The 14,511-nt window shown below is 47.5% G+C and overlaps 2 protein-coding genes across 2 annotated transcripts in view; one reads left to right on the forward strand and one right to left on the reverse strand.

Annotated features, from left to right (window-relative positions):
* Positions 1 to 1,237, forward strand: part of LOC134221876 (uncharacterized) — a 47,992-nt gene extending 46,755 nt beyond the window's left edge. The window contains exon 11 of the mRNA XM_062701046.1: positions 465 to 1,237. Coding sequence (XP_062557030.1) covers positions 465 to 1,055 — 591 coding nt within the window. The 3' untranslated portion in view covers positions 1,056 to 1,237. The remainder of the gene's footprint in view (positions 1 to 464) is intronic.
* Positions 1,238 to 1,345: 108 nt separating this feature from the next.
* LOC134221877 (cytochrome P450 4c3-like) overlaps positions 1,346 to 14,511 on the reverse strand; it is a 50,769-nt gene continuing 37,603 nt past the window's right edge. The window contains exons 7-10 of the mRNA XM_062701047.1: positions 2,851 to 3,042; positions 2,597 to 2,782; positions 1,926 to 2,534; positions 1,346 to 1,805 (exon numbers count right to left, since the gene is read on the reverse strand). Coding sequence (XP_062557031.1) covers positions 1,465 to 1,805; positions 1,926 to 2,534; positions 2,597 to 2,782; positions 2,851 to 3,042 — 1,328 coding nt within the window. The 3' untranslated portion in view covers positions 1,346 to 1,464. The remainder of the gene's footprint in view (positions 1,806 to 1,925; positions 2,535 to 2,596; positions 2,783 to 2,850; positions 3,043 to 14,511) is intronic.

Here is a 14,511-nt window from a genome sequence, read left to right on the forward strand (position 1 = left end):
ATCGGCGGCGGCGCTAGTAAAACCAGCGGCCGCGGCGTGGTGCGGGGACGCACAGGTCTAGTGAAGATCTCAAATTGGACATAAGACTAAAGAAATATGCGTAAAAAACTTTGCCAATTTTGTTGTCGGGTGGACTCAGAATTATGATCTGAAGTTTATGTGTAGTCGGTGGATAATGCTGAGCCAAGAGAGGCATGCAAGCGTCTATTCTTACGAGTTGTAATCGGATTTCGCATTCCTAGATCTATTGCCAAGGAATTGTCGCAATTTAATCTATTGCAAGAAATTACAAATTGAATCACCAAAATCAGACATCTACTAAGAAATTTATAAATGATTATTTAGTTTTCATATTTGGAGCAACATTTTTCTCTTAATCCTTCTTGTACAAGAATTTTTCAACATCGAATTCACTAAAATCATATTCTTTGAATAGGTATCTAACTATTTCGAATGCATTCCAGGGCAACGATACATCGGGTCAGCTGATGGCGTACGCTTGCTTGTTCCTCGGAATGTATCCCCATGTTCAGGAGAAAGTTTACGCGGAAATAAACGAGATTGTTCCGCAGCATCACACCGATCCCATTTCGCCGGAGGAACTTAAGACCCTCACCTACACGGAAATGTTCCTGAATGAATGTCTGCGCTTGTGCCCGACCGCTCCGACCATTGTTCGTCAGAACATGGCTCCCATCGTGTTGGACCAAACTAACATTCCAGCCGGTAACGTTTTGGGAATATCGCTGTTCGCCCATCACCGCCGGGAGGACATTTGGGGCCCGGATGCAAACCAGTTCGACCCGGAACGGTTTTCGGCGGAGCGGTCCATCGGAAGGCATCCCTACGCGTTTTTGCCGTTCAGCGGAGGTTCGCGTAATTGCATCGGATGGCGGTACGCCATGATCAGTATGAAATTGATGTTAGTGTATCTTTTGAGGGAATACAAAATTAGGACCAAAGTTCGATTCGAAGACCTTAGATTTAGGTTCAATGCTGCATTGGTATTATCTGGAAAACATTTTGTTACGATAGAAAAAAGGAAATATGGTTAAATTAAAGGGTAAATTGCAGTAAATTCATGACAATCTAGGTAAGAAAAAGTTGAAAAATGGATTATTCAATAAAAGTTATATGTAATTATCGAAATTAATTTATTGGCTTTTTCGGTTTACCGCCAAAAAAGCAAATAAATTAATTCCGAAAAAGTAATATGTATCACGGTGATTCCTAACATAATATGAAACGTTATATTCGTTTACAGCACCGAGTGACAAATAAATGGAGGCAAGTAAATGTAGAATGGACTCTTTATCTCTAAAGTGCTATTTTGTCCTTTCCTTTCTTTATCATATTATTTTACATTTACAGAAAGGCACCATCGATGATAGGTGGGTGGATAAGTGTTTTCTCAAATTTTCAAATACAGAAATCTGTTTGAGAGTTTTTTCTCCTAAATTTTACTCATCTTTTTTCAATCGTTAATTGACAGCCATTTTTGATGTTCAGCATCACTCCGTATGATATCCTGACTTGGTCATACTCCAGTGACGTGCTCAAGCGGTAGTTGCGCAGTACATATGCGATCAAAATTTTCATAGACAACCATGCGTACCGCACTCCCAAGCAATTCCGTGGTCCTCCGCTGAATGGTATGTACGAATACGGATGTCGCTTGGCTACATTTTCCGGCAGAAAGTTGTCGGGATCAAACCTGTCCGCATTCGTTCCCCAAATTTTCGGGTCCCGATGCATTTGATGAGTGCCTATTATGATTCTGGCGTTTGCCGGAATCGTGTGACAATCTGAAAAGAGTAGAGTACTATAAGTTTCGGTGAAAGTTATTGAACTAAACGGTCTCTGTTTAGTATTGCCAGTAGGAGCTTAAAGTTATGCAGGAAGAAAAAACGAACAAATAATCTCACCATTCAGTTTGACGTCCTCAGTAGCGATCCGTCCCAATATTGGAGCTACGGGAAATAGTCTCATAGTTTCTTTGCATGCCATTTCAAGGTACGTGAGATTTGCAGCGTGCTCCGCAGATATGTACTGATCTATTTCAGGACAAACACCGGCTATTTCCTGGTAGCATCGTTCTTGCACATCCTGATGAATTGCGAGCATGAGCAAAATGAAAGAGATCGTTTTCGCTGTTGTTTCGTTACCCGCGAAAACCATCAAACCAAAATGTGAATAAATCTCTTCTTTGGACGTTGATTCCTGCATTCGCAAATATTTTAACAAGTTGTTAACATAGTTTTGGGGCTTTTCGGTATCTTCATTCTTGTCCAATTTTGTGATACTGTTAACGAAATCGAGGTGCTTCAATATTTTTTCCAGCACGGTTTGGTAATACGTGGTAATATATTTACGCTGATCTCTGTATGCCTTTGTCCATTGATATACGCAATCAGGATACTTCCAAACAGTAAAGAACCTTGCCGCAACAAGCTCCATGAAACCTTCGAAAAGATCCATGGATTTGTCGCCATCCGACGACAGCTGCATATTGAATTTGCAATCAAATGCCGTTTCTATAAAAAAAAGTAATTGTAATTGGGATCAATTATCTCTAGTCAAAATAAACGCATTCCACCGTATATTTGATCCAGTGTGCACTTCAGAATATCTCTGCTGAAGTCCCTCTGCGGTTTCCCAACGTGTTGCTCAAGAAGGTTGATCAATGTAATGCATTTTTCGTTGAGTATCGGGACGAAGCTTCCAAGAATAGCTGGACCAAACGAAGGATTTAAGACTTTGCGCTGCACTTTCCACACGTTAGCTGTAATTGAAATAGCGGTATTTCATAATCGCAATGGTATTTAAGCTTTATTCGTGATCATTTTTTACCGGGTGCGCAAAGCAGTGTACGAGGAATCCAAAAGAATGAATATTGATGCGTCTTCTGGAGACAGTGCTGCGAGTTGAGAACCACTTGCGCCGATTCGGGATCAAAAATTGCAACATGAGGCAACGGTCCCATGTGTATACAAACGGGCGATGGGAAGCTTCCAAAATAGCGCAGGGTGTCGGCAAGTGCCTCTGAAAAATATATGATAGATACGTGAAACCGGGTATGAAGTTTTATTGGTGGATTATCTTTATCAAAAAGGAGGGAATATGCCCTAGGTAAGCCAATACTGCTACAAACATCAAACTGAGACTATTTTCATCATTTTCATGAGTATCATACAGAGCAAAAGTAATGCTGAAACGTTGCCAGAAGAATCATCAATCGAGATTTATACAGCAACAGGTAGCATGGAAGACTCGGTGGCAGTATCAGCACCAGTCTCTCGTGGCGTTCCTTCAGGTCCAGAAGTGTGAGTACTGTACTCATGACCATCACAGCATGAAGCCGCTCAAGGCTTTGTTGCTTGGACACCCCGATATGAATGAGATGGGACTAATTGCTGACCTGGAGGGTTGTGGCATCAAGCCTGTAGCCATCCACAAAATCGCTCGTCACGACAAGACGAGAAAGAATCGGAACCAGCTGTACCTTGTCCACCTCCTGGAGCGTTTCACAAATCGAGCTTGGAAAGGGTAAGCTGATCGTGAAGATCTTGAAGTTGCTTCAAACACTGCGAAACAGTCTACCTTTCGTTAAGAAAAACGAACAAATGGAAGAAACTGTTTTGGTAGTGCTACACTATCAACAAGTTATTTCTGTGCGCCGTTCGAGGAGAACGGGAAGTAATACCTCCGAGTTCCGGAAATTCTCGAGCGTGGTGGCTTGAACAGTGCGCCAACTATGGTGATTATCATCGGACCACTACAAGGGGCTGTTCGAAGCGGGCGAAGCGGTAGGAAATCCTGAAGAAGACTTCCACCAGAACTCTGTCGAAGAAGAACCATATTCCTGCATACAACGGGGTCTTCTTTTCGGCCACCCCGGCCCCTGTCAAGCGATTCTAATAGTCCCACCATTTCAACCGCACAAGCCACTGGCAGGTCCCTCTTCTTGGATTCCATCGCCAGCCACACATTCCGGAGCAACTGATGCCTACCTTCTTGGAGCTCGCCACTCGACTGCGTGGTTACATAACCCGTTTCGACCAGGACTTCACTCTTGGCATGTTCATCATTGGAAATGGCTGCTAGGTTGGACCAGTTGCTCACTCAAGAGCAAAACAATTGAGCTGAAGGATTTTTTCGTCGTCGTCGTCGAAACGCATCTAAAACCGGAGATGACCGTCAACATCCCGGACTTTTGCATCGTACGACTCGATCGGTTGACCAGGGGAGGTGGTGTTTTTTAACCCTTAAATGCGCAATGTTGTTTTAAAACAACAAACCGGAAATACGTTTAATGTTAATAATTCCAATGATTATTTACGTTAAAATTATTTCCGACGAATTCTAAAAAAATCGCCTTGCGCCTTTAAGGGTTAATAGACGTATGACGGCAAATCTACAGACATCTGAAATTATCACTCAGGGAGTGGGGTTGACGCGGTAGGCAGAAGGCCAGACCGCCGGACCCACTAAACTTACCCAAGTAACAGAAGGTTACTTGAGTTACCCTCTCACCCAATGTCCTGTTCCCCCGGGACTACCTTGCAGTATTACTTCTATGGGGCAAAGCAGTACTGAAAGTACTCCTCCCAAAACGACACCTTTTACAGTGCCTCTCTGCGATGTTTTGTTCTACGTCTGAGCCCTTTGGCTCCCTTGTTGGTGCCAGTAAGCACACGAAAGCGTTGAGCCCTTTATTTTTTCCTTGTGTCTTTCAGCACCACATCTTTTTTAATTTTAATTTTTAGAGCCATTTAGCTTTCAACGTACTCGCAAGCTACTCAGATAGTCTCAGGCGGCGGATCTATCCTACTCCGACGGTGAGTCCCTCGGCGGTGGAAGCTCCCCCGATACCGACGACTCGCACCCGTGGAAGGCTGTTACATTACCAACACTACACTTTCACCTGGTAGATATCCGCTCAAGTCCTACACACATTCTCACTTCAACGGGTGACCGTACGAGTGCCGAGATAAGAGATAAGGATTTCGGATGGAAGCTTCCGGTTCAGTGGTGCCCCGACAACCCGAAGCATTCGCGTGTCACGATGTACTCAACTGGTCCCCGGCGGTGGACCTAGCCTACTCCAATTAACCGATTTCCCATGCACTGCGCCATTTCTTTACCGTTCAGTCATATAGCTTAACCGTTGATCAATATAGCTCACAGAGTACTCATGGTCCGCTATCCGTAAAGGCTGCCTGCTGCTGCTCTATTCGTTGTTGGCTATCCTTGACGTCGCTCTTGCGACCGCTCTCCAATTTTCTGGGATCTGGCACATTTTTCTGATGTTATCGGTGGTAGTATCCGTTCCACATGCTTCCAACATCGCAAGCCTCTCCGTTTCGAACCGGGGACATGTGAACAGGATGTGTTCATCCGTTTCTGTCACGCCTGGGCATTGCGGACAGGCGGGAGAAGCCGCGTGTCCGAACCTGTGTAGGTACCACTTGAAGCATCCGTAGCCAGTTAAGAATTAGCTGCCTTGATATTCCCTCGAGCGTTATCAGTGCCCCTGAGGGCGTAGCACTCCTCGTCTTCCTCTACCACCAGTTTAATAGGCATCATGCCTGCTAGTACACATGCCGCTTTATGGGAAACGGTGCGATAAGCGCTGATGATTCTCATGATAACATTAGCCTATGAGTACTCTCCAGCTTTCATACGTTGCAGTTTACGTTCAACGGCGATCCCCAGACTGGATCACCGCATCGTAGTATTTAAACCGCCACGCTTGCCAGAAGCCTGCGCGTGCTGGAGCACACCCTAGAGCTGTTCGCCATCATCCCCCATAGTGCCGCTATCGCCGTCGACGCGCGCTTGCAGGCGTAGTCGACGTGACTTTTAAAGCTCAGCTTGTCGTCGAGCATCTCCCCCAATTGTTTCAGAGATCTCTTGGAGGTGATGTCGCAGCCGCTGACTCTAATTGTCGCCTCTTGAACCGATTTCCGGTTGTTAACGACTATCATCTCCGTTTTATGATGCGCCAGCTGAAGCTTCTTGCTCGATGGATTCTCCGTACACGTTCATGGCTACGTCATCGAATCCCACCAACTAGGTGGAAGCTTTAACCTCAGCACTAGAGATGGTCGGGTTTCACATTTTGTATACCCGAACCCGATTTGGAAATTCCTTTCAAACCCGGACCCGACCCGAACCCGGAATGAAAAATCTTATCAAACCCGAACCCGACATTTTTTGCTGTCTTAAGCCCGAACTGGACCCGAACTAATTTTCAGGTGGAAAATTCAAACTAGATATTTTATATTTCTCCTTACACCCAAAAGGGTATAGGCCCAAACAACGAACAAGCCTTAAAATTACCAGAAACGAATAAAAAAATAATCAATACTTTATTTCTCAAACTCGTACCCGACCCAGACCCGACATTTTATCATCTCACAAACCCGTACCCGACATTGTTCTAATTTTCCAAACCCGAACCCGAACCCGACCCGTACCCGTCGGGTTCGGGTTCGTGTCGGGTCTCGGTTTTCAAATCTCTACTCAGCACGCCATCGTACATCACGATCCACAGTAATGGACTCAAAATTGATTCTTGTGGGACACCTCCCGTGATGGGGGCGCTAGCCAAGCCTTCGTCTGTCTCGTAGATCAATACTCGATTCTTAAAGTAGCTTTCCAGAATCTTTTACATCCCTACCGGTACTCCCAGCCGGAGCAACAAATTCGCGATCGTCATCCAGCACGCACTGTTGAATGCATTCCGCACATCGAGTGTTATTACTGCGCAGTAACGTATACCATGCCGCTTGCATTCAATGGCGACCTTTGCGGTATCAACCAGCGATTTAATAGCACCCAGAGTAGACCTTTCTCTCCGAAAGCCGAATTGCTCGCTCGACAATCCTCCTACCTCCTCCACGTATGGCGACAGCCTGTTCAGGATCAACTTCTCTAGTAGCTTCCCTACAGTGTCTATTAGATTGGTCTGTACGCTGAGGGGTCTCTTGGAGGCTTACCCGGTTTCGGTAACAGGATCACAGTCTCTTGAATATATCCGGGAATGTTCGCTCGTCCACCTCTGCATGGCTAACATGAACATGTCCGGATTAGTCATTTTGGCTGCCTTCAACACCATGTTTGAGATCCCGTCCGGACCAGGTGCTTTAATCGGGTGGAGAGACTTTGCCACCGTCATTGGCTCTTCTACCGCCACCCTCGCCGCTGCTTTGTCAGTTGCTCCTACCCTCGCTGCTGGCGGCCAATGAGTTTAGCCATGGTGCGGGAATAGTGCTTTGATTATCGTCTTCAGCCTCGTTGGTCAGTGCTCACCTTGTTTTGGCCATCACCACCCTATAGGCGTTTCCCCATGGGTTCGGGTTGCCACTATGGCACAGTCTGTCGAAGGCTTTCTTGTTTTCTTTGATGGCCTTGTTTAGAGCCAGTGTCCCTGCTTTGAATCGCTCGATGCGTTCCTCCCTATCTTCTGCCGAGCGTGTCCTTTGCATTTTTCTTCGAAGGCGTGCAATGTGCTCGCTCCACTAGTATACCTGTGATCGACAATTCCGCGGTCGTGCCTTCCTCGGCATGGTAGCGTCGCACGCTAATAACAGAACCGCATCCAGTTCATCCCCGCTCAAACTTTCCGTGTTTTCCTCCAGGCGCAAAGCTTTACTGAAAGTTCTACTGTCGAAGTGGGCGACCTTCCAAGCTCTGGTTATAGGAGGAGTGGCTCCCCGACATCATCTTTTTTGCTCGCTGCTCATCATGTACCGGATAGCCAGATGGTCCTTTTGGGTGTACAAGTCGTCGACCCTCCACTGTAGGACACCGGCCAAACTTGGACGGCAGAATGTTACATCTATTATCGATTCCACTCCGTTCCGCTGGAAGGTACTGCGGGAGCCGACGTTTCCTGAAACGACTTCCAGCTTAGCTAAGGTCTTTAGTAGCGTTTGCTCTCTCCGGTTAGTAAGCCGGCTTCCCAACTCCGTCGCTCACGCATTGAAGTCCCCTGCAATAACTACTGGCTTGCGACCCGCCAGATCTGATGTCAGCCGATCGACCATCTGGGTAAATTGCTCTGCCGGTCACCTTGGCGGCGCATAGCAGCTGCAGTAGCACACTCCATTTATCTTAGCTATAACTGCTCCCTTCGCTCTTGTGTTTACCACTTCCTGGATCGGAAATCTTCCCGACATTTTATCATCTCACAAACCCGTACCCGACACGAACCCAACGTTGTTCTAATTTTCCAAACCCGAACCCGACCCGTACCCGACCCGAACCCGTCGGGTTCGGGTTCGGGTCGGGTCTCGGGTTTTCAAATCTCTACTCAGCACGCCATCGTACATCACGTTCCACAGTAATGGACCCAAAATTGATCCCTGTGGGACACCTCCCGTGATGGGGGCGCTAGCCAAGCTTTCGTCTGTCTCGTAGATCAATACTCGATTCTGGAAGTAGCTTTCCAGAATCTTTTACATCCCTACCGGTACTCCCAGCCGAAGCAACAAGTTCGCGATCGTCATCCAGCACGCACTGTTGAATGCATTCCGCACATCGAGTGTTATTACTGCGCAGTAACGTATACCACGCCGCTTGCATTCAATGGCGACCTTTGCGGTTACAACCAGCGATTTAATAGCACCCAGAGTAGACCTTTCTCTCCGAAAGCCGAATTGCTCGCTCGACAATCCTCCTACCTCCTCCACGTATGGCGACAGCCTGTTCAGGATCAACTTCTCTAGTAGCTTCCCTACAGTGTCTATTAGATTGGTCTGTACGCTGAGGGCTCTCTTGGTGGCTTACCAGGTTTTGGTAACAGGTTCACGGTCTCTTGCATAGATCCGCATCCGGGAATGTCCGCTCGTCCAGACACCTCTGCATGGCTAACTTGAACATGTTCCGATTAGTCATTATGGCTGCCTTCAACACCATGTTCAAGATCTCGTTCGGACCAGGTGCTTTAATCGGGTCGAGAGACTTTGCCACCGTCATAGGCTCCTCTACCGTCACCCTCGCCATTGCTTCGTCATTTGCTCCTACCCTCGCTGCTGGCGACCAATGGGTTTAGCCATGGTGCGGGAATAGTGCTTCGATTATCGTCTTCAGCCTCGTTGGTCATCGCTCAGGAGCTGCCAGTGCTCACCTTGTTTTGGCCATCACCACCCTATAGGCGTTTCCCCATGGGTTCGGGTTGCCGCTATGGCACAGTCTGTCGAAGGCTTTCTTGCTTTCTTTGATGGCCTTGTTTAGAGCCAGTCTCCTTGCTTTGAATTGCTCGATGCATTCCTTCCTATCTTCCGCCGAGCATGTTCTTTGCATTTTCCTTCGAAGGACTGCAATGTGCTCGCTCCACTAGTATACCTGTGATCGACAATTCCGCGGTCGTGTCTTCCTCGGCATGGTAGCGTCGCACGCTATTGACAGAACCGCATCCACTTTATCCCCGCTCAAACATTCCGTGTTTTCATCCAGGCGCAAAGCTTTACTGAAAGTTCTACTGTCGAAGTGGGCGACCTTCCATGCTCTGGTTGTAGCTTGTAGGAGGGGTGGCTCCTCGACATCATCTCTTTTGCTCGCTGCTTATCATGCACCGGTTAGCCAGATGGTCACTTTGGGTGTAGCCGTCGTAGACCCTCTACTGCAGGACACCGGCCAAACTTGGACTGCAGAATGTTACATCTATTATCAATTCCACTCTGTTTCACTGGAAGGTACTGCGGGAGCCGACGTTTCCTAGTACGACGTACAGCTTAGCTAAGGCCTCTAGTAGCGTTTGCCCTTTCCGATTAGTAAGGCGGCTTCCCCACTCCGTCGCCCACGCATTGAAGTCCCCTGCAATGACTACTGGCTTGCGACCCGCCAGGTCTGATGTCAGCCGATCGACCATCTGGGTTAATTGCTCTATCGGTCACCTTGGCGGCGCATAGCAGCTGCAGTAGCACACGCCATTTATCTTAGCTATAACTGCTCCCTCCGCTCTTGTGTTTACCACTTCCTGGATTGGAAATCTTTCAGTCATACAAATCGCCGCTGATCTGGATCCGTCTGCTACCCAGCTCCCGTTATCCGCAGGGATGCGGTTCACCTGTGAGCCCTTGCTTAAGACAAGGATCACAAGGTCCGCCAGTTTCTCGGCGCTGCGCATCACCTTGAGCACGTCGGCGTAGCGCTTTTCTCTTTTCCCTGGCTCTCGCCGGGCGCGTGTTTGCTGCTTTCACCTTCGGTTTCCTCACTACCGTTTGCCGAGGACCGTTCGACCTCTGGTTGTCTTGGTCGGGTTGGCTCCCCTTCTCCGGTGGCCAAATGGCTCGTTTCATCCTTGCTTTCTTCTTACGCTGTTCGCCCATGTTTGCAGCTTCCGTGGGCCCGCTCTCCTGATTTGCGCTCTACCGACGCCTTTTTGCGTTCTGTTTATGGCGCTTAATGCCAGGCGAGTCTCTGGGTCGCTTGTCTGTCCTCCTTTCTGCGGCTCTGTCGCTGAGTGCAAAATCTAACGCCTCATGTGCCATGGTTGTGGTACTATGGAAAGAGAAGAGAGCAGTCTGTGTGCTCTTCTCCACTTTACCACAGCCTTCCAGCCTGGCCGCAAGCACTCCCTGTTCCTGCCAGAAAGAACCAAATAGCGAAGCTTTAGCAAGTTCAGCTTTAGATCCCTCGACATATTGCCCCGTCCTTTGGTGAAGTCGATTGTGTCATCGAATTGCACCATGACTACGGCCAAGCTCGCCAGGATGCCACTTGACCCTATCTCCACTGTATTTTGTTGCTGCTGGTCGACTATTAACATATCGTTATCGCTCTCAACGACATTTACTTCGCTACTCGTGTCCTTCTGCTCTATCTCTCTCGCACTCGATGCGTTGGGTGGAGATCTCTCCAAACCTTTCTTTGCGAAGGGGTTCACTTCCGTTGCTTTGTTGGTCAGTTGCCTTTATTCATGGTTGTTGGGTCCCCAGGGCTGCCCTCGAACCCAGCTGGTATAGTCGCCATTTTGATCCCATGGTTATCTTTGCTGATGCAGTAAGGCCCTGCGGGGGTTGACACCTCGGTGCTCAGAGCCGGATCGGCGTTAGCCGGGAAGGAATCAACTGGTCGTACACCCATCTGGTTGGTTAAGCCAGACGTCTACATTACCAATATGAACGCAGTCGGTTGTTTACCAAGAGTTCAGCTCGGATAGCTATCCGGTAGTGGTAGAAGTGGGCTTCTCGGATGCTTAATTAACTGATCTCATTATACCACAAGAAATAACGATCGCTTGATAACTCCACTACTGCCCTGCGATCGATTCCAATAAAGTCGATGTCGTCCGCAAAGGAGCATATGTGACGTTCCTCTGCACGCCAGATCTCGTAATAGCGCCTTCGAGTGCGATATTGAATAATAAACTAGATATTGCATCACCTTGCTTCAATCCATTTAAGATCACAAACTAGGTTGACACTTCGTCTGCAATTCGAATACTTGATTTCGAGGCATCAAACGTTGTACGTATCAGCCTAATCAGTTTCGCCGGAGAGCCATATCCAGACATTATCTACCACAGCTCATTTCTTTCCACTGAATGGTACGCTGATCTGATCTAAACATCTGATCCGACATTGATCGACCCTCACGAAAACCTGGCTGTTATTCGCCGATAAAGGACTCCTTAAGAGGTCTTAGTCTATTAAGTGGAACTCGTGACAGAATTTTGTACGCCGAGTTCAGAAGGGTGATCCTTCTGTAATTGGCATATTCTAGTATGTGCCCTTCTTTATAGATCTGACATATGAGGCCACCCAACCAGCCGGTAGTCAGCTATTTTTTCTCCAATATTTAAAAAAATTTAGTTGATCGATTGATGCAGCTGCTCACTTCCAAGTTTTAGAAGTTAGACTCTTTTCAGCAGCTTTACTGTTTTCAGCTCATTTAGAGCCTTTTTACCCTCTTCCAGCATTGGTGGTTCCACAGCTTAATACACCACCGCTTTTTAATACACCTTCGCCACCAACAGTCATTCGCGTCAAGTGAAGAAAGTGAAAATATATACCTAGTGCATATTGAACTACGCTAGTTGAGGAGAAGAATGCAGCATGGGCGAGATTGCTGCAACACCGCACGAGAGCGAACGAGGCACGATACAAACGGGCGCGGAACAGACAAAACTCGATTTTCCGGAGGAAAAAGCGCCAGCAGGAAGATCGAGACCGTGAAGAGATGGAGGAACTGTACCGCGCTAATAACGCACGAAAGTTCTATGAGAAGTTGAACCGTTCACGTAAGGGCCACGTGCCACAGCCCGATATGTGTAAGGACATAAACGTGAACCTTCTTATGAACGAGCGTGAGATGATTCAAAGGTGGCGGCAACACTACGAATAGCATCTGAACGGCGATATGGCAGACAACGGTGGCGGTATGAACCTAGGAACACGCGCGCAGGACATGCGACATCCGGCTCCGAATCTCCAGAAAATCCAAGAGGAGATTGGCTGGCTGAAAAACAACAAAGCCCCTGGAGTTGACCAACTACCAGGAGAGCTGTTTAAACACGGTGGTGAGGCACTGGCTAGAGCGCTGCACTGGGTGATTACCAAGGTTTGGGAGGATGAGGTTCTGCCGCAGGAGTGGATGGAAGGTGTCGTGTGTCCCATCTACAAAAAGGGCGATAAGCTGGATTGTAGCAACTACCGTGCAATCACATTGCTGAACGCCGCCTACAAGGTACTCTCCCAAATTTTATGCCGCCGACTAACACCAATTGCAAGAGAGTTCGTGGGGCAGTACCAGGCGGGATTTATGGGTGAACGCTCTACCACAGACCAGGTGTTCGCCATACGTCAGGTATTGCAGAAATACCGCGAATACAACGTGCCCACACATCATCTATTTATCGACTTCAAAGCCGCATATGATACAATCGATCGAGACCAGCTATGGCAGCTAATGCACGAAAACGGATTTCCGGATAAACTGATACGGTTGATCAAGGCGACGATGGATCGGGTGATGTGCGTAGTTCGAGTTTCAGGGGCATTCTCGAGTCCCTTCGAAACGCGTAGAGGGTTACGGCAAGGTGATGGTCTTTCGTGCCTGTTATTCAACATCGCTTTGGAGGGAGTAATACGAAGGTCAGGGATTGACACGAGTGGTACGATTTTCACGAAGTCCGTCCAGTTATTTGGTTTCGCCGACGACATTGATATCATGACACGTAACTTTGAGAGGATGGAGGAAGACTACATCAGACTGAAAAGCGAAGCTAAGCGGATTGGACTAGTCATCAACACGTTGAAGACGAAGTACATGATAGGAAGAGGCTCAAGAGAGGTCAATGTAAGCCACCCACCACGAGTTTCTATCGGTGGTGACGAAATCGAGGTGGTTAAAGAATTCGTGTACTTAGGCTCACTGGTGACCGCCGATAATGATACCAGCAGAGAAATTCGGAGGCGCATAATGGCTGGAAATCGTACGTACTTTGGACTCCGTAAGACGCTCCGATCGAATAGAGTTCGCCGCCGTACCAAACTGACTATCTACAAAACGCTTATAAGACCGGTAGTTCTCTACGGACACGAGACCTGGACGATGCTCGTGGAGGATCAACGCGCACTGGGAGTTTTTGAAAGGAAAGTTTTGCGTACCATCTATGGTGGGGTGCAGATGGCGGACGGTACGTGGAGGAGGCGAATGAACCACGAGTTGCATCAGCTGTTGGGAGAACCATCCATCGTTCACACCGCGAAAATCGGAAGACTGCGGTGGGCCGGGCACGTAGCCAGAATGTCGGACAGTAATCCGGTGAAAATGGTTCTCGACAACGATCCGACGGGAACAAGAAGGCGTGGTGCACAGCGGGCAAGGTGGATCGATCAGGTGGAGGACGATTTGCGGACCCTCCGCACCAGTGTTGTGCTTAATCATTATCAGACGATCATGATTGCAATTTTCATGTGAAAACTTTTCACGTGAAAACAGTAGGCGAGTTGTCGCCGGCGACAACTTCTCAAATTTTGTACTCAAACGATAATAAACACAGAATTTTCATTCAATCATTAATCTTCACTAATAATAGCTAATTGTCAACAGTCCCGTTATATCTTCTATTTTGCGTTTTAGTTTCATGCTAGTAAGGAAAAATTGTTTAAAAGGTAACGGTAAATGCTTCAAATCAAGATACGATTTTCAAACGATTTTTAATCGCTGGCGAGTTTTAATCACTTGATAATTTAAAAGTAAAATCGCGAGTGAGTTTGATCATTCTCGATTTTTCGAAAATTTGATTTTTCCCAACCCTGCTCCGCAGACTGCGTGGTTGGCGAAGTGCAGCCATGGACCGAGCTGAATGGAGAAGACTTTTATGTGCAGCACAGGCCACTCCGGCCTTAGTCTGATAATAAATAAATATTGAACTACGTAACATCTATTCGGTTTCTTGGTGTTACCTGGTTATCACGCAGATAGTCGTGCAAGTGCAACTAAAAGTTTTGACGACACTTCTACACGTTATTGAGCGTACGTCACTCGAGAGTCGGA

The sequence above is a fragment of the Armigeres subalbatus genome, chromosome 3 (genome assembly GCF_024139115.2).
Source record: "Armigeres subalbatus isolate Guangzhou_Male chromosome 3, GZ_Asu_2, whole genome shotgun sequence".
Lineage (NCBI taxonomy): Eukaryota > Metazoa > Arthropoda > Insecta > Diptera > Culicidae > Armigeres > Armigeres subalbatus.